The 25,731-nt window shown below is 42.2% G+C and overlaps 1 protein-coding gene across 1 annotated transcript in view; it reads left to right on the top strand.

The window, feature by feature from the left end:
• LOC135788940 (discoidin, CUB and LCCL domain-containing protein 1) overlaps window positions 1-23,848 on the top strand; it is a 34,520-nt gene extending 10,672 nt beyond the window's left edge. The window contains exons 4-15 of the mRNA XM_065298442.2: window positions 2,944-2,995; window positions 3,109-3,181; window positions 12,011-12,144; window positions 14,735-14,772; window positions 15,350-15,529; window positions 16,509-16,621; window positions 16,745-16,916; window positions 18,440-18,526; window positions 19,114-19,207; window positions 19,318-19,358; window positions 19,441-19,548; window positions 20,770-23,848. Of these exons, the coding sequence (XP_065154514.1) occupies window positions 2,944-2,995; window positions 3,109-3,181; window positions 12,011-12,144; window positions 14,735-14,772; window positions 15,350-15,529; window positions 16,509-16,621; window positions 16,745-16,916; window positions 18,440-18,526; window positions 19,114-19,207; window positions 19,318-19,358; window positions 19,441-19,548; window positions 20,770-21,188 (1,511 nt within the window). The 3' untranslated portion in view covers window positions 21,189-23,848. The remainder of the gene's footprint in view (window positions 1-2,943; window positions 2,996-3,108; window positions 3,182-12,010; window positions 12,145-14,734; window positions 14,773-15,349; window positions 15,530-16,508; window positions 16,622-16,744; window positions 16,917-18,439; window positions 18,527-19,113; window positions 19,208-19,317; window positions 19,359-19,440; window positions 19,549-20,769) is intronic.
• Window positions 23,849-25,731: the final 1,883 nt, after the last annotated feature.

Genomic DNA, 25,731 nt, shown 5'->3' with positions numbered 1-25,731 from the left:
TCAGGATAAACAAGGATGTGCATCATTTTTTTGTACATTAGCCAAACATTTAGCCCACACGTTTATAAAGACGGATTGTAAAAAAAAGTTCAAAGCTCTAACTTCCTGTTATACAGATGCTATGAGGTCAAAGTGCAGTCAGATGTTCCAGAGGTTAAGACGTTTGTGTGAAGTAAACAAAAGAGATTTGTATCTTCCTTTCTATCCTGTTGAAGACCAAGTTATTTATACAGTATTAACGCCTAAACATTCTGTGCTATGTGCCAAAATCCTCCGAGTATATACTGCAGCATCAATATTGCAAGAAACTGTATGTGACCCTGTCTGTGAAATCCAGACTAATTGTGAGATTAGGAGGATCAAAATTTCATTTCAATCATTGACATGACCTTACTCAGTCAGTATTGAAGGTATCAAGGTTATAATTTGACAAAACATGAAGGATGATGTTATGTAGAAAACATTAAATCACAAAACATTACTTAAAGGTGCTCTAAGCGAATTCACGCGTTTTAGACCATAAAACATTTTTTGTTACATACAGCAAACATCTCCTCACTATCTGCTTGCTATCTGACCGCTGATCAAACTTTAAAAAAACGCGATCTCTGTAGACAGCCCAGGCTCTACAAACTTCAATATACACACAGTGGCCAAACCTGCACCACGAAACACAAAAAAGTATTACAGCCAATAAACGCCAAGAAGGATTTGGGGGTGGGGGTTGGTCGCGTTCATGAAAGCACGGAAGGGAGGGGGAGGAGTTAGCTACGCTTCGTTTGTTTGAAAACAGTTCAAATATCAACAACAAGTGACGTCGCACAGATTCGCTTAGAGAGCCTTTAAGCTGGGTTTACACACACTGGGTAACATGTAGTCTTGAGTCAAGATGTAAGTGCACACATAAGCACATGTAAAAAAAGTTGCATTTATAGATGGTTTCATCAGACGTATGCGGGTCGTTGCACGCTTTTACGCGTCTGGACAGAACTTAACTTTGGTCTCTGTTTGTTTAACTCTTCTTCCCACCATTGACTTGTTATCTCGTCAATAAAGAGAAAACATTTCCCTGCGAATGATGCTTCCCTGACAAGTTTTTACAGTAATCTATAATTCCGCTATTATCCACTAGGGGCGCTCTTATTCTGCGTTTACACCAGCCGCGGTAGAGGCGCCAAGCGCGGGCGATTTACATGTGAAGTCAATGCAAAGATGCGATAACACGAGGATTATTATCCTGCGGCGCGGAAAACGCACAAGTTGAAAAATCTGAAATTTGGTGGATTTCCGCGCTGCGTTAACCAATCAGGACCTTGCTGTAGTAGTGACGTGATTACAGGAAGCTAGCGGAGTGGTGGAGTCTCCGCTGAGTCACAGAAGCCCTTCCCAATGACGTACATTTCCGCGTGAATTTCTCGAATTACTAGAATTTCTTGCGTGGCTTTCACGTGCAAATGAAGCGACTGAACTGTGTTCAAGCGTCCAACTACGCGCGAATAGTGCGTTTTTGCCACCTCTACGGCAGCTGGTGTAAACGCAACATTATACAATTTATTAAAAAAATGAAGCATCAACTAATTCTACAACATTGTAAACACAGTGTGTTTTGCTCATGATTCTGATCTGTAAAAGTCCTTTAACTAAATGCAATTATTTTAGCTTTTTGCTCAAAATTTTTTATTTTTGAAGATCCATCCATATTTATTTTTTAACTTATTTCATCAAGATACAAACACAAAATACAGGAAAAAATATTTTCAGGACTAAATGTCTTCTTTAGGCATCGTCAGTGTTTAGTGTGACCTCTCTTGGCACATCTGGAGTGTTTTTTTAGCAGAATGTAGTAAAAATTTCTTTCAAATTAGAAATTAGGATTTCATTTCATTTCAACAGATCCTGTAGTTTACTCCTATTGCTCAAGTGGAAGGGGAGTTTAGCCTAAAAACTTCACACATCAGTTTACATTTTTATACAGTTTTTAATACTATATATATACATTTCAAGTTTTTCTGGTTGTATTCTATTAAAGAGACCGAGAAACAATTATATATGATCACTATAACATTGCAAAAACAACACATCTAACTCTGGCATGGAGGCCTAAGACTTTTGCACAGTACTGTATGTTTATAGAAGAAAAGCTGTTTGTTTATGTTGTTACTGGTTAGAGATGTAAGGTTTACCAGTTTAATGGTTAACCAAAATAAAAATGTCCAACAATTAGTATTACTGCATCATTTTTTTTTATTACCTTTTAACCCTTCCAGTGTCAGGGTTTGAAAACCCTTGTCCAGCATCAACCAATTTAAGCAATAACGTGAGATAAACACGTTCATTCACATCTGCTCACATGTGCTTGTAATGACAGTGCTTCACTCACTGAATTTAAATCCAAAACATTTTCACATTTAGGGAAATCTAGTTGTACTGACACATGTTTACTTAAGATCCATCTTTTCTATTAATTTTATGTCATCTGATGAGTTTAAAGCTCCTTTCTATGCAATTTGTTTCTTTCGCACATTGATTATTTGAGCGCAGGTGTCGTGCAGCTTATTCCTGGGTCATAGAGTACACCCAATTTCTCACAACATACTCAGGCAGATGACTTGCAGTCCTTTGTTTATATGAAAATCGGATTTACTCACTTGTGTTTTATCTAAACTAGACGAACATTTATTTCACTACCCAAAACGTGCCATGATGTTAATGTTTTTTTAAGTTTGTGCAAACAATAGTGCACTTGCATGTAAAATCAATTTTAAATTTGGTTTGCATCAGTATTTTTTTACATTTCTAGAAATTGTTCACAAAGCTATAATAATATTGATAGCCTTTGGGATTTTGATGATGTAAAATGTTCATACCGTTTAATCTCTATTACTGTTGAAACCGTCTATAGATTTTTTGACTTTGCAAATCACTGCTGTATCTTTCTTACAGAGCTCATTTCATGCATGCATCGAGGAACACACTCCTCATCTCAGCAGATCAGGTAAGACATCCAGTGACCGCCTTAAAGTGCCATAAAATGCATGATTTTTTATTATTCATGCACCCTCCTATTAGAATTCATGATATTTAATATCTGAATCATTTGTGTTTCAGTGCATTCTGTCCTGCAGGCTGCAAAGGTGTTGCAGGAGAAATCTGGGGCTGGCATGGGCAAGGATACCGTGATGTAAGCTTTTCAAAACAGCCGAGGCTTTGTATCTGTGGGCAATAGAGGGATTATTATGAGTCATGGCATTTGAATGTACTACCATATATGGATTATTACAAGCGGTTTATAGTAGCATACAACAGGCATTATTTATTAAAGGAATATTTCACCCAATAATGCACATTCTGTCAACCTACACTCAGAAGAGTTTACTAGCGCAGTGCAGGGGCGATTCCAGGATTTTATAAATGGGGGGGCAAAGGGGGGACCAAGAACCAGTTAGGGGGGGCCAATCAGAAAATTCAAATGAAAATGAATACTGGTTTAGAAAATATTAATCAAGGTTCCCAAAATCTTGTGCAATGCCACGTGCTCTAATATAGATGGTATTATTTTTTTGTATTTTGCATGCATTAGACAACACAGTTCTGATCCAGAATAGTTCACTTTAAATAAATTGTCATAATTTACTCGTCCTAAAGTTATTTCAAACATGTATTAGTTTTTCTTCTGCTGAACACAAAATAAAATATTTTGAAGAATCTTAGTAGCCAGAAAGTTGATGAACCCCATTGACTGCCATGTTATTTTGTTCCTACATATGAAGTCAATGGGATCCATCAACTGATTTTGGTTACCGACATTCTTAACTCTTTTCTTTTTTATGTTCAGCAGAAAGAAACTCATACGGGTTTGAAACAAGTTTAGGTATATGACCATTTAAATTAAGTGAACTATTCCTTTAAGTAGGTTATCTAAATTACACAGAGTTGCGTGTAGCTGGTATATTAGTTAACGTTCTGACATATCAGGATTTTGGGAAAATATTAGCCCTACTTAAAAATGTGTTTCCCTTTCAGTCGGTCACTACGACGTCACGTCGTGACCGACGAATTGGGAACTCGCTTAGAGAGACCAATCTGCTTCGAATACTACTAAAACGCCAATGAACTTGGCATTGAGATATTTGCATAATGCTGGCGCCGCCCCGCCAGGTGCGTATATAAGCAGCAGGTGCAAATAGGGAAATTAGCTTTTTATCGCTTCGAAAGCCGGCAGTATCTGCTACTGAGAAGCTACTTTACTCTGGTGGGATTCGATTGCTGAAGTTGGTTGGACTAGCAGTACCACAGCGGACGCTTCGCTTAATTCCACGACTCTACACCTGTTTGTTGTTTTGAGTTTAGTGTGTGCGTTGCCTTTCCCTGTGCGCATCATCAACTGAGCATCTGAGTGAATTTCCCTAAAAGAGTGATACGAGAGAGCTTTGTGCCTTGTTAAAGGCAGCCACTCTCTCGTATATCCGGACATCAGCGTCCTTTTCAGGATGGCTTTTCGTCCGTGCGATCTTGGGTGCGGCAAATACATGGGTCCGAAGGACGGTCACGAGCGTTGTCTTTCGTGTTTGGGCATCGAGCACGCAGAGGCAGCGTTCGCTGGGGGTAAGTGTTCTCACTGCGAGAACATGTCCCTTGTGGATTTGCGCAGACGGTTGTCTTTCCTCCGGGAAAAACGCAACCCTCGTCATGCGAGTGCTGAACGCCGCCACGGTGCGGCTGTGAAGCTCTCTAAGGACGACCTGCGCATCACTGTGCTGAGCCGAGCGGGGGATTCGTCCTCAGGCTCTCAGCCTCCTCATCCACAGCTGGTTGATGTGCCGATGGAGACTTCAGCGTCGTGTTCTACGATGTCTCTAGAATCCATCGCGCCGCCCTCCGGGTCCACCGACGCCGCAGCATCCGAGGGTGGGCCTCCTCCCCCTGACGTGGACCCCGACGCCCTTCCTCCCTCTGGTCGGGTTGGGACGCCGGAGTTCGATCCAGAGATGGTGGCCGTGCTCGCTCGAGCGGCGGAGACCGTAGGGTTAGAGTGGGTTCCCCCCCCTCAGCCCGAGCCGTCCCGCCTGGATGATTGGTTCTTTGGAGCTGCCCGGGTTTCACAACCCTCTCCACCGGTGCCTTTCTTCCCCGAGGTGCACGAGGAGCTGACTAGAACCTGGAAGTCGCCGTTTTCCACGAGATTACGGCCGTTTCAGCCCTCCCCCCTCACCTCCCTCACCAGCGGAGCCGCTAAGGGTTATACGGGGATCCCTCCCGTGGAGCGCGCTGTCGCGATGCAACTGTGTCCGGCACACGCTCCCTCTTGGAAGGACCGCCCAACCCTCCCCTCTCGTGCCTGCAGACAGTCCTCCGGTTTAACGGGCGCTGCCCACCAGGCATGTGGAGAGGCGGCTTCAGCCCTGCACGCAATGGCGTTGCTGCAGGTTCATCAAGCGAAGGCCTTGAGGGATCTGCACGAGGGAGGACACGACTCGCCTGTCCTTTCGGAGCTCCGGGCTGCCACTGATCTGGCTCTTCGCGCTACGAAGGTGACAGCGCAGGCGATTGGTCGTGCCATGTCCACGATGGTGGTCCAGGAACGCCACTTATGGCTATGTCTGGCGGATATGTCGGATGCGGAGAAGAACAAGTTCTTAGACGCTCCCGTGTCCCAGGCTGGTCTCTTCGGTGAGTCGGTGGAGTCTTTTGCCCAGCAGTTCTCCGCCGCCCAGAAGCAGACGGAGGCGATCGCTCAGATCATGCCCCGGCGCAAGCGACCTGCATCTCGCCCTCCAGCGCCGGCGGCCCCGTCTGCTCCTCGCCGAGGGCGCCCTGCGGCGGCTGCCTCCACCCCCCCCACTAGAACATCTTCCAGGCCACGGAGGGGGAACAGCCGTCGGCAGCCCGCCCCGCCCGCCCCACCCGCTTCCCGTGGTAAACGGAAATCGAAGCGGCCCTGAGACGGGCGACCTGGAATTGGATGGGATCACTCTTCGGGAGACGGTGACGGCATCGCTCCCTCCACCGGTAGAGGGCCGGATGGAGAATCCTTGGTTTCGTTTTGTTTCTGTTCCGCCGGCTTCTCAGCCGGCACCCACAAAACCACAAAAAGAGTGCATTCCTATTCCTTCTCCAGGTCTTCAGAGGATCGAGAGAGATGTGAGCGGGCATTCAAATGCTCTTCCTCCCTCTCCTCTATCGCCAGCGGGTGTTCTGAGGAGTTCCAGCTCTCCGCTGAGGAGACGGGACCACCAGCACCCTCTTCGGAGTCTGTGCTCTCCGCTGAGGAGACCAGACGACCGTCACCCTCAGCGGGCTCAGGTCAGTGTCACACACACACATACTGTAGATACTTATGCTGTCCCAGCAGACGTACCGGCAGTACCACCTGTCCCGCTCCGCCGCCCCCCCGCGGGTACCCTGGTAGTGCCGTTAATTCCCCTCGTACGGTCCCTGGGGGCTTGGCTTCAGCTTCCCAGCCCGTCTCGTTGGGTTTTACGCACTGTCCGCCTCGGTTACGAAATACAATTCAACCGGCACACACCCAAATTCTCGGGCATTCGTTTCACCACGGTGAAAGCGTCCGATGCACATGTACTGCGTGCAGAGGTCGAAGTCCTGCTGGCGAAGGACGCGATCGAGCCGGTCCCTCCAACCGAGATGAGATCGGGCTTCTACAGCCCGTATTTTATAGTACCCAAAAAGGGCGGGGGGTTACGACCGATCTTGGATTTGCGCGTTCTGAACAAATCTCTGCAGAGGAGGTCTTTCAGGATGATAACACCGAAGCAAATATTCAATTCAATTCGCCCCCAAGATTGGTTTGCGGCTATAGACCTGAAAGACGCGTACTTTCATGTGTCCATTCTCCCTCGTCACAGACCGTTTCTCCGGTTTGCATTCGAGGGACGGGCATACCAGTACAAAGTTTTACCGTTCGGGCTATCCCTCTCTCCCCGTGTGTTCACGAAAGTAGTGGAGGCGGCGTTAAAACCCCTCAGAGAGAGCGGCGTTCGCATATTGGCTTACCTCGACGATTGGCTTATAATAGCGCATTCTCGACGGACGCTTTGCGAACACAGAGATTTAACGCTTCGGCATCTCGCCCGTTTGGGTCTTCGGGTCAACTGGGAAAAGAGCAAACTCTGCCCCACGCAGAGGATCTCTTTTCTCGGGATGGAACTGGACTCGATCGATTTATCGGCGCGTTTGACAGAAGAGCGCGTCCAGTCAATTCTGACTTGCCTCGGTTCATTCCGAGGGAAGAATGCGGTCCCGCTGAAACAATTTCAAAAGCTCCTGGGGCATATGGCAGCAGCAGCGGCCGTGACACCGCTCGGGCTGCTCCATATGAGACCGCTTCAGCGTTGGCTTCACGATCGAGTCCCGAGGAGAGCGTGGCGCGCCGGCATCCATCGTGTAACCATTACACCTGCGTGTCGCCTAACATTCCCCCCGTGGTCGGACCCCGCGTTTCTCAGGTCCGGTGTGTCCATGAGACAGATCGCTCGGCATGCTGTTGTACATACAGATGCGTCCGACACGGGCTGGGGTGCCACGTACGACGAGCTTACAGCTTCAGGGGTGTGGACAGCACCCCAGTTGCACTGGCATATCAATTGCCGAGAGTTGTGGGCAGTATATCTGGGACTTGTACGCTTCGCTACGGAGCTGCGAGGGAAGGATGTACTAGTACGCACCGACAACACTGCGACCGTTGCGTATATCAACCGTCAAGGCGGTTTGCGCTCCCGTCACCTGTCGCATCTCGCTCGTCATCTCCTCCTTTGGAGTCAGAAGCATCTGAGGTCCCTTCGTGCCATTCACATTCCGGGCTCGCTCAATACAGCAGCGGACGCGCTTTCTCGAGCTGCGCGCCCCGGCGAATGGCGACTCCACCCCCAGACGGTCCAGCTAATTTGGAAGAAGTTCGGTCGTGCGCAGATAGATCTGTTTGCGTCGCCGGACGATACCCACTGTCGCCTATTTTATTCACTAACCGAGGGCAGCCTCGGCGTGGACGCATTGGCACACAGCTGGCCTCGGGGGATGCGCAAATACGCATTCCCCCCAGTGAGCTTAATCGCGCAGACACTGTGCAAAGTCAGGCAGGACGAGGAGAGCCTTTTACTGATCGCCCCATATTGGACGAGCAAGAATTGGTTTCCAGAGTTAATGCTCCTCGCGACAGCCCCTCCCTGGCGGATTCCCCTGAGGAAGGACCTTCTTTCTCAGGGAGGGGGCACATTATGGCACCCGCGCCCCGACCTGTGGGATCTCCATGTGTGGTCGTTGAGCGCGCGCAAGGTTTAGGTGATTTACCGCAAGCGGTATCTAACACAATCAACGCGGCACGAGCCCCGTCTACGAGACGGGCTTACGCGTTTAAATGGAACCTTTTCGTCACCTGGTGCTCTTCGCAACGCGAGGACCCCAGAGAATGCCCTATTAACATCGTGCTTTTATATCTTCAACATAGGTTAGACGGTAGGCTGTCACCCTCCACCATTAAAGTTGATATCGCTGCTATTTCTGCTCATCACTCACTTATCAACGGCAGAACAGTTGGCCAGCATGATTTGGTTATTAGATTTTTAAGAGGCGCTCGTAGGCTAAACCCCTCGCGCCCTCCTTCTATTCCTCCCTGGGACCTGTCCATGGTGCTGAAAGCCCTTCAGGCCCCCCCGTTCGAGCCTTTGCAGTCTGCGAGTCTGAAGCTTTTATCAATGAAAGCTCTGACCCTGCTAGCATTGGCCTCAGTAAAGAGAGTAGGGGATTTACATGCATTCTCTGTTGACGACTCGTGCCTTCAGTTTGGTCCTGCTGCCTCAAGCGTAACATTGAGGCCCAGACCAGGCTACGTGCCCAAAGTTCCCACCACTCCTTTCAGAGACCAGGTGGTGAGCTTGCAAGCGCTGCCTCCGGAGGACGCAGACCCAACCATGGCTTTGTTGTGCCCCGTACGCGCACTGCGACTCTACGTGGATCGCACGCAAAGCCTCAGGACCTCAGACCAGCTCTTTGTTTGTTATGGTGGCCAGCAGAAAGGGAAAGCTGTCACTAAGCAGAGGATGTCTCATTGGATAGTTGATACTATCGCCCTGGCTTATAATCTTCAGGGTATTCCTTGCCCCTTTAATTTGAGAGCGCACTCCACACGGAGTGTTGCCTCATCTTGGGCTTTAGCTTGTGGTTCCTCGCTAACAGACATCTGTAGAGCTGCTGGTTGGGCGACACCTAATACGTTCATTAGATTTTACAGTGTTCGTATCGAGCCTGTATCCTCTCGTGTTCTTTCCTCACCAGGGAGGGCACGGAGAGCAGACTCGCATGTCGGCTTGCAGCCTCCAACTGATGCTTCATAACTGTGTCAGTATGGAAGGCCTTCAGAGCAAAAATGCGTAATGGTTTGAATTGCTCTTCCTCCGCTGCCTTGGCAGCCTTTGTTGCGGAGCATTGGCTGTCAGCCTTTCACTAGCTGTATCCTCGCGAACCTACGTGTCTGGCTCGGGCTCCACATTGTGTCCCACCGGGTTCCTTTGTGAGTATTTTTCCGTGGGGTTAATCCTACCAGCCCACGTTTCCCTTAGCAGAGCACTGCTTTGCTTACACAGCCACGGCTGTCTTTATTCTCAACTACGGTTGACTTCGCCCACCATTAGCCCTTAAGACGGGTGGTGGCTTCCGCAGCGTTCCTATCCCGCTCAGGTAGGGCGCTTCCCAGTCGCTGGCACTTCTGTGGGGTTAAAGGAACATCTAGTGCCCGGCCTTCTGCCTTAAAACCTACCTCCTCCTCCTTAAGTGGAACCGGAGGGCTTTTACGCAGTCACTGGAAGAGGTCAGCCCCTAGTGGCGTTTTGATAGGGATTCCCAATTCGTCGGTCACGACGTGACGTCGTAGTGACCGACTGAAAGGGAACGTCTCGGTTACGGATGTAACCCTCGTTCCCTGAAGGAGGGAACGGAGACGTCACGTCCCGTCGCCACAGGTGCTGCCACCTGCTGTTACGGCCGGTCACGCTTTCCGGCTTTCTCAGCGAAAAAGAAGCTAATTTCCCTATTTGCACCTGCTGCTTATATACGCACCTGGCGGGGCGGCGCCAGCATTATGCAAATATCTCAATGCCAAGTTCATTGGCGTTTTAGTAGTATTCGAAGCAGATTGGTCTCTCTAAGCGAGTTCCCAATTCGTCGGTCACGACGTGACGTCTCCGTTCCCTCCTTCAGGGAACGAGGGTTACATCCGTAACCGAGACGTTTTCTACTCTGTCTGATCTGACTTTCATTGTTTATTATTTTTATTTTAACACAACTGAATGCTATTTTTACATATTATCTGTTCTGTTGTCAGACATAAAGAAATAGTTTAAAATAGTGTCTAAACACGACCCAATAACACCTCGTGTTTAATCCAACCAGCTGTTACTTTATACTGCTAAAATCCTGATTTAAATGCGACATTGTCTGATACAATTTACATTGAAGAGCTGATACGAGGTGATTTCGGATTACCTGTGCGTCTCATGCAGGGTTGCTCTTCTCATCTGATTGTGTTTATGAGCGCTTTTAATTTTAAATTAAAATGGCTTTTTAGTTTAATTGTAGATCGCGTATAGCGCAGACAATTCAGCGCAAATTCAAAAATATCAGAGAATACTGATACGCGTGCGCGCGCAAAACGTACCATAGGGAGGGAGAGAGCTCGTGCACAGAGAACTGGTGTGTGTCTGTGTGGGAAAACACTACTAACCTTTAAGTCATGATACTTGATCAACAGTCTTCTCTGTCAGTAACATCTGTTGACTGTTAACTTTTACGTGAAAAGACAAGTACACGGAGGAACCCAGGTGGAAAACACTGCCAACTTTTAACTCCTTCACTCAGTGTCATGTAAGAGAGGCACTGTAGAGGTTCCGCACGCAGCAATGAGAAAGCGTGCACGCGCGCGCGCGAGAGAGAGAGAGAGAGCGAACGCAAAAGCGAACGAAGCCGTTTTAAATAGTAAAATAAAATGTAAATGGTTATCATGAGAAATCTATTTGATTTGTGTTGATTTGTGCCTGTGTTGAGTCTGTGGCGGGTTGCCCGCTCCTTCTTCGCGTTCGCACGAGTCTCAAATCAAACAGTGATTGACAACTGGTCCAAAGGTGCGGTGGGTGTCTTGGTGTCTCTTTTCTCCTGTTTAAAAACGCGCAACTACTGTGCTCGCTTCGTCTTCGCGTTCGCGGGACTCTCAAATCAAAAAGTGATTGACAGCTCTCTGATCCAATGGTGCGGTGGGCATTTTCAGGTTGACAGTAAATCTAGCTGGCCCAATGAGATTGGAGGGGGGGGCACCAGGGGGGGCCAATCATATTTCAAGGGGGGGCGGTGCCACCCCATGCCCACCCTCTAGACACGCCCCTGGCGCAGTGTACCACTCTTTTCCATACTATATACACTACGACCGTCCCTGGTCCTCGTTCACTTTAATTATTTAGATAAAGGTTTTGTGTGGACTTTTTAAAGGTGACATATCATGAAAATCTGACTTTTTTCATGTTTAAATGCTATAATTGGTTTCCCAATGCTTCTATCAACCTAGAAAAGGTGAAAAAGATCAACCCAGTAACTTAGTTTTGGTAAACCATTCTCTGCAAGCATGTAAAAAAAATTAGCTAATTGAAATCTGGCTCCCTTTGTGATGTTTATCCCAAAAAGGGATAATACCACCCCTTAATCTGCACTTTCCAACCACAGCACTGCCATTTAGTGCAGAGATCAGCTCATTTGCATTTAAAAGATACACTCAAAAATGGCACATTTGTGCACACACATACAAGTGACGATTTTAACATGACATAATAAATTATCTAAATGGTATTTTAAGTTAAAACTTCTAATATGTATTCTGTTGACAGATTTATTTACAATCTTAAAAAAGTTTTGTGAAATTTTTAAAGTATGATCAAGCAAATGTTTTGATAAAAGACAAGTTTATACCTGTGATGATATATTATAAAGCACATGTGTATTTGTGCATTTCCAGACTTCTGTTTTGTGTAAAGCAGCTATCCACGCAGGGATTATTTCAGACAGTCTGGGTGGCATGATCACTGTTTCCCTGCAGAAGGGCATCACTATGTATGAGTCAAACTTCGCCAATGGCATACTGTCAAAAACGTGAGTAATTTATTTGTCTGTGCACTTGCGCCTGCAGTTTTTATGTGATCAAAAGTAATAGGAGGCACCTGAACTAAAGCGTTTTTTAAAAAAAGTTGCCAGCCAGCGCCAGCATTTATCATGATTTTCATAAAAGTTTAATGCTTTAAAAAAAAAAACTTTCATCCTACCTTGATTGGTTATTTTCTTATCACATCTCAAATATGGGTAGGTTTCTTCAAAAACACCAAATTTTGAGCAGAAAACTGAGATAACTACATTTTTGTGAAGGACTTTTGAAAGAGTAAGAACTCTGAATTGCTCTTTCATGTGAGGCGTTGCTTCCAGGTTGTATAAGTTAAGCAAGAGTGGATAATATCGGTAATGCAGATTGCCAGATATATTGTCTGATATTGGTATATTGATACAGATATATTGACGAGTTAACTCGTCAATGGCGGGAAAAGAGTTAAAGAGATACTTACGTAAATTTGATATGTGTGACCCTGGACTAGTGTTGTAGTTCTCGAGACCGGTCTCGGTCTCAAGACCGGTCTCAAGACCACTTTTTAAAGGTCTTGGTCTCATCTTGGAATCGACCGCATTTTTACTCGGTCTCGTCTTGGTCTCAGACAAAGAGCACTCAGAATTTTATTTTAAGACCGGTCAAGACCACAACTGATGGCACACTGCCATCTTGGTATTTTTGTCTTGTTTTCAGTAAAAATATCTAAAAATTCTTAAATTAAGATGCTTTTTCTTGATGAACAAAACAACCCAAGAAAATAAGTCTAGTTTTTAGTGATTTTGTGCATAAAACAAGCAAAAAAATCTGCCAATGGGGTAAGCAAATTTTTCTTGATTTTTTCTTGAATTTGGTGTTTAAGAAAAAGGTTCAAGATTTTTTTGCTTACCCCATTGGCAGATTTAATTGTTTTATTCACAAAATCACTTAAATTTTAGGTCTAAAACCTAGACTTATTTTTTTGTGTAGTTTTGCTCATCAAGAAAAAGCATCTTAATTTAAGAATTTTTAGATATTTTTACTGAAAACAAGACAAAAATACTAAGAACATTTTTTCTTTCATTTTTTGCAGTGCACATCACAATTTTTTTTATCATTCATTTATGCAGTTTATTCAGGTTTGGCATATGATGTTGGCATTGTTTAAGCATTCTTTAAGTTTCTCCCAATGACAGTTTTCTAATTTTATTACTAAAAACACCTGCATTGTGTTAAGTGGATGGCAAGCCATGGAAAGACAGTTCAGATTAAATGGTTAAATTGATTTCAGCTCTTTAGTGTTTGTTCACTTTTATTTGCTTATAGACAAAGATAAATTCCCACATATCTGCAATGCCTTTGATTATTTTATCAACTTCTCTGATGGCACACACACACACACACACACACACACACACACACACACACACACACACACACACACACACACACACACACACACACACACACACACACACACACACACATTCTGGTTTCCATGTTTTGTGGGGACATTCCATAGACGTAATGCATTTTATACCATACAAACTGTATATTCTATTCCCCTTACCTGCCCCATTCCCTAACCCCAACCATCACAAAAACCTTTCTTGTACCTTAAATTTTCAATAAACATCATCTTGTTAGATTTATAAGCTTGTTTCCTCATGGGGACATCAAAATGTCCCCACAAGGTCACAAAAACACTGGTATTCCTATCTTTGTGGGGACAATTGGTCCCCACAACGTGGTAATTACCAGGTACACACACACACACACACACACACGCACGCACGGACGCACGCACACATAGAGACAATAAGTGCCTAATCATATCCATATTCCCCATTTTATCATAAGTGTTTTAATGCAGTGACTTGCAATGGTCTTGGTCTTGTCTTGGTCTCGGCCTGTCTTGGTCTTGGTCATGACTTGGTCTCGGTTTAGGTGGTCTTGACTACAACACTACCCTGGACCACAAAACCAGTCAAGTCACACGGGCATATTTGTAGCAATTGCCAACAATACACTGTATGGGTCAATATTATCGATTTTGTATGCAAAAAAATCATAAGGATATTAAGTAAATATTTGATTCATAAAGATATTTTATAAATTTCCTACCGTAAATAAATATATAAAAAATGTATACATCATTAGAAATATGTGTTGCTAAGGACTTAATATGTGTTGCTAAGGACTTAAACAACTTTAAGGGGGTTTTTACAATATTTATATTTTTTGGCACTCTCAGATTACAGATTTCTAAACACAGTAGTTGTATTCTTGACCAAATATTGTCCTATGATGTATAAATCTTAATTTCAAAAAATTGACCCTATGACTAATTTATAAATAATTAGTCATTATGGGGTACTGGGTGTGGATAAATGAAACAAAAGTGTAATTAAACAATTTTAGTATCAGGCTGAAGAACGTGAATAGGATTTGAATACTTTCTAAATGCACTATAAAAACACATTGTAAGCCTTGCTACAGCAGAAGGAAATATTAAATAACTGAACATTAGCATGTTGTACAGAAGCTGAATTGAGACGCTTGTACTTGAATGCATCTTTTATTCAAATGTTCTGTTTTTCTTCACAGTGGTTCTTTATCAGATAAGCGGCTAGTCTTCACCAGAGGTAATCACTGCTATTTTCAAGGCTTTGACATATAATTTATGATGAATTAAAGTGAGTTCAAAACAAATTTATTTGCAATAATTACCTATAAAATTGAAATAAGCTATTTTTCAATTAAGATATACAGTATGCTGGTTACATAAATGTGAAATTCTGTAAGTTAATTCCCTTAAAAGCATTTTAAGTCAGACTATGCATTTGTTTATCCAAACACAGACATTTAAAAACAGGTTTTCATTGCTTTTGCAATTACACTTGGTCATAGTGCTGCAGAAACCTTTCATTTTCGAAGAGACATTCCTAGGTTTAATTTGATCCTAATAGCAGGGATGAGTCTGTGTGTCAGTGTTCAGGGTGTACAAGAAATTATAGTTTATATAACATGTAGTTACACAAACTACATGATATTTAAACCTTAAACATAATGTTATCACCTGCTTGTAATTGCACATTACAAAAATATAAACACAGGATAGAAATTTAAACGCTAACATTTGCAAGAGTTACAATACAGATCTGATCTAAGTTAAGGGATAATCTTCACATGTTTAAACAAGCTGTTTTTCTCCATGTGCAGAATGTGACAGGGAGCTAAAGGTGCAGACTTACAACACTTCTTCAGTGTGGATGGAGGTGAACAGACTAGGGCAGAAAATCTCCTGGTCTCCAGGACAAGTCAACACTCAGTGGGCCGCAAGTTCTGAGGACCAGCAGCCGTGGCTGGAGCTTGAGCTGTGGAATAAAAGTACTGTCACAGGTCAGAGCTTTGCCTTAGCAACACAAAGGTCATGGGTTTGATCAAAGGGAACACAAATATTGATTAAATGCACTGGATAAAGTATTTGTCAAAAAAAAATGATAAAAACCCTTTTAAAAATCCATATATATCATTCATTTACATATACACTAACCTAAAGGATTATTAGGAACACCAAACTAATACTGTGTTTGACCCCCTTTCGCCTTCAGAACTGCCTTAATTCTACGTGGCATTGATTCAACAAGGTGCTGAAAGCATTCTTTAAAAATGTTGGACCATATTGTTAGGATAGCATCTTGCAGTTGATGGAGATTTGTGGGATGCACATCCAGAGCACGAAGCTCCCGTTCCACCACATCCCAACGATGCTCTATTGGGTTGAAATTTGGTGACTGTGGGGGCCATTTTAGTACAGTGAACTCATTGTCATGTTCAAAAAACCAATTTGAAATGATTTGAGCTTTGTGACATGGTGCATTATCCTGCTGGAAGTAGCCATCAGAGGATGGGTACATGGTGGTCATAAAGGGATGGACATGGTTAGAAACAATGCTCAGGTAGACCGTGGCATTTAAACAATGCCCAATTGGCACTAAGAGGCCTAAAGTGTGCCAAGAAAACATCCCCCACACCATTACAACATTGCATTAATGAGAAATTGAACAGTTGTTCCTAATAATCCTTTAGGTGAGTGTATGTATACATTTGGTACCTGTGTACAAAATGTACCTGTGTAGTACTAATATACACTCTTTAGGTGCCAAAGTGTGATTTTTAAAATAAAGTGTACCACCCCAGTGACAGCTAGGCCCATATTTCTGACAATGTGTAAATATGAAATTAATGTTTAACTTAATGCAAACAAAAGAAACATTGTTTATTGTTCTGTTAGCCTATTATTTGATTTAATGACATCATTGAAAAAGATCTGTTTACTACACCGCTGGTTAATCAGTGCACTGACACTTGCTTCCAGGGATCATAACAAAGGGTACGCCACACTACTACATTGAATCTTACACCCTCATGTTCAGCAAAGACCGTAAAAACTGGAAAGTCTACAAAGCTGCATCTAGCAAAGAGAAAAAGGTAATTCATCAGTCAAATGTTTGTCTGATATCTGTATTAATAATAGGTATAAATCATGTGGCTGTAGTTTATTACATAAACAATCCTTCAAAATCATGGAAACCGTTTTGTCTTTATTTCAAGGTGTTTGATGGCTATTCTGATGGTCATGTGACGGCACTCAACAGTCTGATTCCTCCAATAATAGCACGCTACCTTCTTCTGAAACCCCAGCAGTGGCACATCAGGGCCTCTGCCCAAATTCAAGTGCTGGGTTGCCCTTCTGCCCTTTCAAGACCTCGTTCCTATGGAGATGGTGAGGGGTTTGCACAAGAATTCAGAATCCATTCCATTGCAGGGTAGATGTTCCAATGGAATTGGAGTTTATGCATAAACCTCAAATTTTTACACACATTTAAAGGTGCAATGTGGTATTTTTAGAAGAATCTCTTGAAAGTAATGCAATATAATATACACTCACCTAAAGGATTATTAGGAACACCATACTAATACTGTGTTTGACCCCCTTTCGTCTTCAGAACTGCCTTAATTCTACGTGGCATTAATTCAACAAGGTGCTAAAAGCATTCTTCAGAAATGTTGGCCCATATTGATAGGATAGCACCTTGCAGTTGATGGAGATTTGTGGGATACACATCCAGGGCATGAAGCTCCCGATCCACCACATCCCAAAGATGCTCTATTGGGTTGAGATCTGGTGACTGTGGGGGCCATTTTAGTACAGTGAACTCATTGTCATGTTCAAGAAACCAATTTGAAATGATTCAAGCTTTGTGACATGGTGCATTATCCTGTTGGAAGTAGCCATTACAGGATGGGTACATGGTGGTCATAAAGGGATGGACATGGTCAGAAACAATGCTCAGGTAGGCCGTGGCATTTAAACAATGCCCAATTGGCACTAAGGGGCCTCCAGTCTTCAACTGTCCAATTTTGGTGAGGGTGTGCAAATTGTAGCCTTTTTTGGCCCGTCTGGCACCAACAACCATGCAACGCTCAAAATTGCTTAAATCACCTTTCTTTCTCATTCTGACATTCAGTTTGGAGTTCAGGAGATTGTCTTGACCAGGACATTACCCCTAAATGCATTGAATCAACTGTCATGTGATGGGTTGATTAAATAATTGCCTTAATGAGAAATTGAACAGGTGTTTCTAATAATCCTTTAGGTGAGTGTACATGACTGTACAGTATGAGCACGCATACCGCGCGCCTACATTTAAAGTAATGTACTTGAATGCGCAAAAGTCGTGATATGTGAGCGCGTTTTGTCCCTACGTTGTCTCAGACGACAACATGTTTGTCTTTTGGCGGCTACCGTAGCTTCTCATTGCGTTTCAAATTCAAGGTTGGTTGCAATTCACAATCTCACTGCTAGGTGCCACTAAAAACCCACATTACACCTTTAAAGGCAACTTCACACTGATCGGATGAACACCAACAAACACAGACAAACACTGATTTTCCAATGTTGGCTACTGGAATACCGGTGTTTGTTGGATTTTTGTGAAATCAAATCTAATGATATTTAATGAATTCTTAGGCCTGGTTTCACAGACAAGGCCTAAAGCCAGTACTAGGCCTTAGTTAGATGTTTAAGCATCTTTACATAAACATGCCTTTGAAAAGACATTACTGGTGTGTATCTTGAGACATATCAATGGCACTGGCATATTTTAAGATCATATTTTAAGTTATTTTCAGTTGTAACCGCTCAAAAAAATTGTGTGTTAGTCTAGGACTAACCTTAAGCCTTGTCTGTGAAACCAGGGGAAAATGTCTTAACTTTGTGATGAACTGTTTCAATTCGTTCATTAGAAATGAACTCTGGCAAGGTGGCTATCACAGAATCTATGTCTATAGACACGCTCACCACTGAGGGTCCTGTCATCACCAGAAACTCAGGTGAAGTGAATTTGCATCATCCAGTGACTGCTAATATGTGACCCTATAATTGTTGGTTCAACCTGAAAAAGTAGGTTACATGGTTGCCTTAAAATTTTGACTGAATTCAACTTAAAAATATTTTTAAGGCAATATTTTTACACAATTGATTCAAGTTAACTTGAATTGATTTGACTTAAAATATAAGGCAACCAGTTAACTTACTTTTTTAAAAATTTGTTTAGAACCAACAAATCTTTTTTACAGTTATGACATGGCCTTACTCAGTAAATATTAAATATATAAAGGTTATATTTTTACAAAATATATTCACATGATGGTTTTATTTACCAAACATCAGGTCATAAAAAATTACTTTAGCTGGGTTTTCAAAGGAAGGTTCACAAATGATTGACAATATTAATGTAATGAAGTTTTAACTTGTAGTAGATTACATTTTTATTAGTTTAGCCAAAGGAAAATTATTCACACTTATGTCATTCTGTATTGTAAAGTTAATTCTGCTTTGTAATAAATGGAAAATAAGGCTAAAATAATGTTAAATGTTTATAAAAAAATGCAATTTTTTAATTATTATTTCTCCACAGGACCCAGTCAGGCAGTGATATTGGTGGCAGGAATGGTTTTGGGTGCTGCTCTTTGTTTCAGTTGCCTATTGGCTGGGCTCATCTGGTGGAAAAGGTAACCACACCAATTGTTCCTCATAAAAAATATCATTATATTCTTTTGATTTTAAGGTAAATACAGCCCTTTCGCACAACATTTCTCACACTCATCTCTGCCCATTTCAGAAAAAGAAATGCACAACTAAAGAAACACTGTGTTGACCAAGGTAAAAAAAAATGTGTACCGTTATTCTTTAGTGCTGTATATTGTTGTCGTTTTCTGACCGACTTCCATCGTCTCTGCTTCAGGCCGTCAGGGTTTCCAGGCAAAGAGACCTCCATGTACAAACCCTGAGCTTGTGCCTTACCCTCTGGTTCGAAACGTCCATGATGCCCTCCCCAACCCTCCTCTCAATGGTGAGACACCCACACAACTTCTCATTCCAGTATAGCAATGAATACCGAAATTCATAAAGTAGTGTGTTTCGATGGATAACTGAGACAAGGCAGTGTTTGTGGAGAAGACGCCGCTGGGTACAAAAGATCAACATCTAACAGACGTCCTGCTAATATGAATAAGAGGGTTAGTGTGCCTCGAACAGCGGGACAGATAGCGAGGGAAAGCCAAGTAGTCATTCTGACCTCTTTGTAAAAGCCACCCCCTACCCACCCCGTTATTGCTCACCCCATTCTATGTGCTTTTGCACAGCTGGACTGCCAGCAGAACTCCGAACATTAAAATGATCATAAAAAGATGAAAGACCAGGAATGACACCCCTTGGTCCCAAATTCACATTATGGTAACGGTTACAATTATTAACCCTTTTCACACAGAGATTACGGAAAATTCACGGAAAATGCGTCCGGGATTTGTCCGGGATCATTAGATTTTTTTGCCACTGATTTTCCGGAATCTGTGTTTGCACTCATGTCCTCACTATGGCTTTCCTCTTTTCGGCATTATTTCTGCCTCTTGTTCACACAGAATGCTTTCCGTGAATGTTACCAGGTCCTCTTAATGAGAGCGATCCCAGAACATTTACGGGACGTGTTTGTGTTCACACAGAAGCCTTTTACGGAACTTTTCTGGGACCAAAGTGCAGTGTGAATGGAGATATTTAAAAAGGCACACATTTTAACTACAAAATTGTCAATTCGTCCTAGTCCCAGTTTTTTGAGACTAGAAAGCCCACCAGTTGCTCAGTGGCAGCATAAATGTGCCTTTCTTTAGTGTGCACTGTAGTCTGAAAGGGTTCTTTAATTGGAGCCCAAATTAAACGAGAAGAAGACCCTCCCCATCACCCTTTGGCCAACAGAGCTTTCAGTAAAGGGTTGGTATGAGAAGCACCCGAGGGTCAGTGGTACAGACAGAGTTTGCTTCAATTAAAGCAGTTTCATCCTCTTGACATTCCTGCTGAGTGAGTGAAGGATTGAGAGGAGGAGGCAAAGACAGAAAGAAAGTAGAGCCTCTTTCACAGCCCTAACTACTGTTGGACACATTGTGGTGGGTGGCCAGTGAGATCATGTGGGAGTTTAATAATATCTCAATATGAGCGGGCTGAAAAAATAGCCGGCCCCTGGGTCTTATCAGAGTCAATCGAAATAATCCATCACCCCATTTTTCTGTTCTTTTTACAGACTATGCTGAGCCCGATGTTGTCGCAGGGCAAATGGTAGGTCTCACATTCCGACCCACGATGGAAGAGGGTTACACCGTCCCCTACGCCCTCAACCACTATGACACTCCAGGAACACTTTCTGAATACACTTATCCTCTGCCCCCCGAACCAGAATATGCAACACCCTTTGGTGAAACTCCCATAGACTCTCTCATATCCTCGCCAGTGCACAGTCGACATAACCCCAACCTACCCGTGTGTCGATCCACAGAGTGCACAACAACACAACAACAGTACGATTGCCCTGCACACAGAGTGATCTCTAATGGATACTGTACTCCAGTCACACATCATACTAACCAATGTAAGACTAATGTGATCTATACTGAGCCCCAGACAGTACAACCAATATTGCATGCTTACCATGAACCACTTTGAGCCAGGGTGGCATCTGCTATAGAAGACCCTTGGTCTATGCCTTTTTTGCTGTTTTGAAGAACATCTATGTGTTTTTAAAGAAAGCAGGACATTGGCTAATTTTATTAAAAATGTGGATAATATTTTTACTGCTGTGCTATGTCATTGCCAGAGAAAAAGTTTACACCAATTAAGTATTGTGGCAAGGAAAAGTATGTGAACCTTTTGGAATTTCATTTTATTCTGAATAAATGTGTCATAAAATGTGATGTGATCTTCATCTTAGTCAAGGGTGTTGACCAACATAATGTGTCTAAAAATAATTACACAGAAAATCAAATTTTTCATGCCTTTATGCGGATTTTGTTTTTCTGAAGCCATTCTGTTGTGGACTTTCTCTTGTGTTTTGGGTCATTGTCCTGCTGCATCACCCCCTTTCTACACAGTTTCAGCTGACGTACAGACATTCTCACATTATCCTGAAGAATTGTCTGATATACTGGGGAATTCATCTTCCCCTCAATGATTTCAAGCTGGCCAGGCCGTGATCCAGCAAAGCAGGCCCAAATCATAATGTTTACTCCACTATTATTTCATATGTTTTTATGATGATATGCCGTGCCCTTTCTACGCCAGATGTAGCACTGTATGTTTTTTTCCAAATAGTTCATTCATCTTAGTTTCATCAGTCCACAAAAAATTTGCCAATACCGCTATGGAGTGTCAATGTTCTCTTTTATAAGGCATGCAGCAATGTTGTCTTTAGTAAGCAGTGGCTTCCTTTGTGGTGTCCTTCTGTGGATACTCTGCTTGTTCAGTGTTTTACATATTGTAGACTCATGAACAGAGATGTTAGCAGCAAGTTCCAATGATGCCTTCAAATCTTTGGTTGTTATTCGGTGTTGTTTCTTTTAACGTTATTGATGAGTCTTTGTTGTGCTCTTGGTGTCATTTTGACTGGGCACCCACTTTTTAGTAGAGTAGCAACAGTCCCAAAGTGTCTTGTTTGCTGTAGACTGGTACATTTCTAAAGACTTTGAAATAACTCTGTAACCCTTTCCAGCTTTATGTAAAGCAACAATTCTTGAAATCTCTTTTTGATGAGGCATGGCTCACATAAGCGTGTTCTTCTTGTACAGAGCAATCTCCAAAAGTGGGACTTTTTTTTCAGTTAAAGTAGCTGTAGTTCACACCTCCAAACGTATTATCTTAACCAGGCTCCATGTGCGCTAAAACCAGACCCCTTTTTAGTCATTAACTCAAGGGTTCACATACATTTTCCACAAGAGCTTTTAAGTGTTTTAGTTGTTCTCAATAAAGACATGAAAGATTAGATATGTTTGTGTTATTATTTTTTGGCACATTATGTTTGTCAATACCCAATATGAAGATCAGATCACATTTTATGACAAATTTATTCAGAAAACTATGAAATTTTAAAAGGTGCACATACTTTTCTTGCCACTGTATATGGAGCATACAGTAATTTTAAATTAAATACATTAATGTAGTGAACTTTGTATATATTTATATTTATATATTTAACATTAACTTGGACATGAATGTGCCATGCATGATGTGGTCATTACAGTGACACATACAATGAATTCTGCTGTTATTATAAGCATCAGGGACCAGCATGTAACAGCACAGTTGGTGGTAACAAAAAGTAAAGGCATGGGAGATTTTTGGAAATCTGTGTTTAAAAAACATTTCTGCTTTGCTTAGTTGACCAGGAAAGTTTTGTTTACTGTTTTTTGTTGTCCATAAATGTATTGTGGATGTGTGTTTTATACATGTTACTAATCAGTATATAGTTTTAGAGGATGCGTGTTTATGTTATTTGAAACCACTGAAGTATTCAATAATACTGAATCTTATGCTTATAAAATACATTTTCTACAAAAAAATTATGTTTTATATAAAAGCAAAGTGCTGTAATTTTGGATATTATAAACGAATGTTAAAATGCACTTAGTCATTTTAAATTGTTATAATGTCTTATAATTACATTAAATTATTAACTGCTATCTTACACAAGCATCTATCAACACAGCAGTATTCGGTTGGGCCAACACCAACCAAAAAGTGTGGAAAAATAGTGCATCAAATAAAAGCTACTGTTTATAAACTAAAAACGACGAACCATCGCAAAACACATTCATGAATTTTGCAGAACGTGTCTGAAATTCTTACACGTTAAAAAAATGAATACGAACTCACGTTGTGTCAATGACGTTTACACAAGTAAAGCCCATTCTCATTCTGATATTTTGTGATTTGTTTTTTGTACCCTAACCCTACCGAATTACTAATTTTAATGCAAAACAAGCATGTTTCATATCGTTTCACTAAAATGCAAATTCCAGTAAATTTAAGTTGTTAAAAACTTAAAATGATTTAGGTGGTCTCTGGTGACATCTGCTGGGATGCAAATAGCCATGTCATTAAATAAATGTGGCCACTAGGTGGCTCTACTACCTAGGCTGCATGGGATGAAACAAACTTAATTTCTAGATTCGATCACAAATATAAATTGTAGATATGAAAATATATTAAAAACATTTGTGTTGGTTGAGATTTTGCAAAGATGCCAGAAAATATGCTTACAAACAAATCTGAACTGTGAAGCAGTGTTTTGATTAAGGTCCATTTCCCCAAAATAATTGACTTCATTTGACTTCGACGTGTTTTGCATAGTGATTTTTATATAAAACAATCAAAAACTTTGTTCTGTCTTATTTCTTTGCGTGTGTTTGTGTGTTTTAAATAAATTTGAACATGCTCAATACTGTACCTGCACAACAAGATAAGCAGGATCACACGCTTGAAAGATGTATTTTTCCTGCTGGTAGGAAGTGTGACCAAAACAAGTGGGAAGTGGAACGTGACCAGACCTAATGGTGCGTTCCAGGCAGGTTTTTATGCTGCGTTCCAGGCAACCTGTAACCCGTAACTCACGACTTCAAAACCACGACTCACGACTTTGAACTGGGAGTACATCGATCTAGTACGAGTTCACGGGTGGGAAGTCACGGGTTTGACTGCCGTTCCAGAGCACTTTCACCGGTAGAAGGTTGTAAAAACACGAGTTACAGGCTGCCTGGAACGCATAAGGTCGTGAGTCGTGGTTTTGAAGTCGTAACTCACGGGTTTAAAAACCTGCCTGGAATGCACCATTAAACCCGTGAGTTACGACTTCAAAACCAAATGCTGGTGAGCAAATTAAAAACGCTTTACTTCGAGGTCTCGCCCCCAAAATGTCAAAATTTGTATTACTTTTGACACAGTGAATTAAAAGTCCTGTTCTTTCTGTGTTTTATGAACCTTTGATTGTGTTTACAGTGCGCAATATAACATGTATTCATGTTTCACGTGTAAAAAACAGTATTTTTCACACAATTTACTTAACTTGTTATCTGTATAGCGCTGTTTTCACTGTCCTAAAAACGGGCTGATGTCTTCCTTGTTCTATGAAGTCCCTCCTTCAGAAAAACGTATCGAGTTCTGATTGTGTAGTTTGTTAAGTGTGTTGTGATTCGATACCAGCTTAGCTTGCCATTAGCTTAGCTGGCAACTGACGTATTCCTGTGGGCGGAGTTTAGTAAAAAAAAAACGTTCTACTGACGTCATTAAAGCAGGAAGTAGAGGGCTGTAGTCCAAACCGGCCGTTCGCTGTAGGCTTTGAAAGGCGAATTATGTTAAAGAAATATCGCCTGGGAGTGAACTTATCATTTTACAGGTATTATTTATTACAGCAACATTACACACTAACTAGGGTTTAAAAAATGGGATCATAAAGAACGTGACCTTTAATCAAGAACGCTTTGAGTGTTTTCCCTGCGTCCCAACCCACATACTTCCATACTATATAGTAGGCGAAAAGCACTACTTCTCGTACTCTTTGCCTACTATATAGTATGGAAGTAGGCGGTTTGGGACGCAGCGTTTGTCTCTTAAAGTGTAACTAAACCCCTGGTCAGAGCCTGACTCCACCCACTAGCAATATTTGAAAAATGCAAGAAAAGTGTGAAGATCCCAACGGAGAAAGAGGGGACGAACTAGTGTGTGGTGAGATCGTAACAAGGGTGTGGTGAGCTTGAATCTGCTTACGTCACGAGTAATTTTTTGGACCCAACATCCAATAGGAAAATTCAACTGCAGTAGCCACCGTTTAACCTGAAGAGGGCAGCACTCAGACGTTTTTACACCATATATTGCAGTATTGAAACACTTTATACCCAAATGTCAAAAAACTTACTAAAATCAATGAACAGCACTAATAAAGCCCCATTCTTACAGATCATTAACTAAAAAAAGTTGGTTTAGGGTTAAGTTACTCTTTAAGAGAGCAAGATAGAGACAGTGGAAAAAGTATTACCACCCAGCATATTTTAAGCAGACTGTCCATGAACTTATTAAATGCAAAGTATTTCATCCTTATAAAAATAAGAGTTTATAGTTAAACCTAATGACTACAATATATTAGACTTTAATTAGATAGTATCAAAACCTGCTTTTGCTTGGCGACAAAAATTTAGCACATAATGTGTATTTGTCTTGG

Source organism: Paramisgurnus dabryanus, chromosome 13 (genome assembly GCF_030506205.2).
Source record: "Paramisgurnus dabryanus chromosome 13, PD_genome_1.1, whole genome shotgun sequence".
Taxonomy (NCBI): domain Eukaryota; kingdom Metazoa; phylum Chordata; class Actinopteri; order Cypriniformes; family Cobitidae; genus Paramisgurnus; species Paramisgurnus dabryanus.
This window is presented reverse-complemented; position numbering and strand designations above follow the sequence as displayed.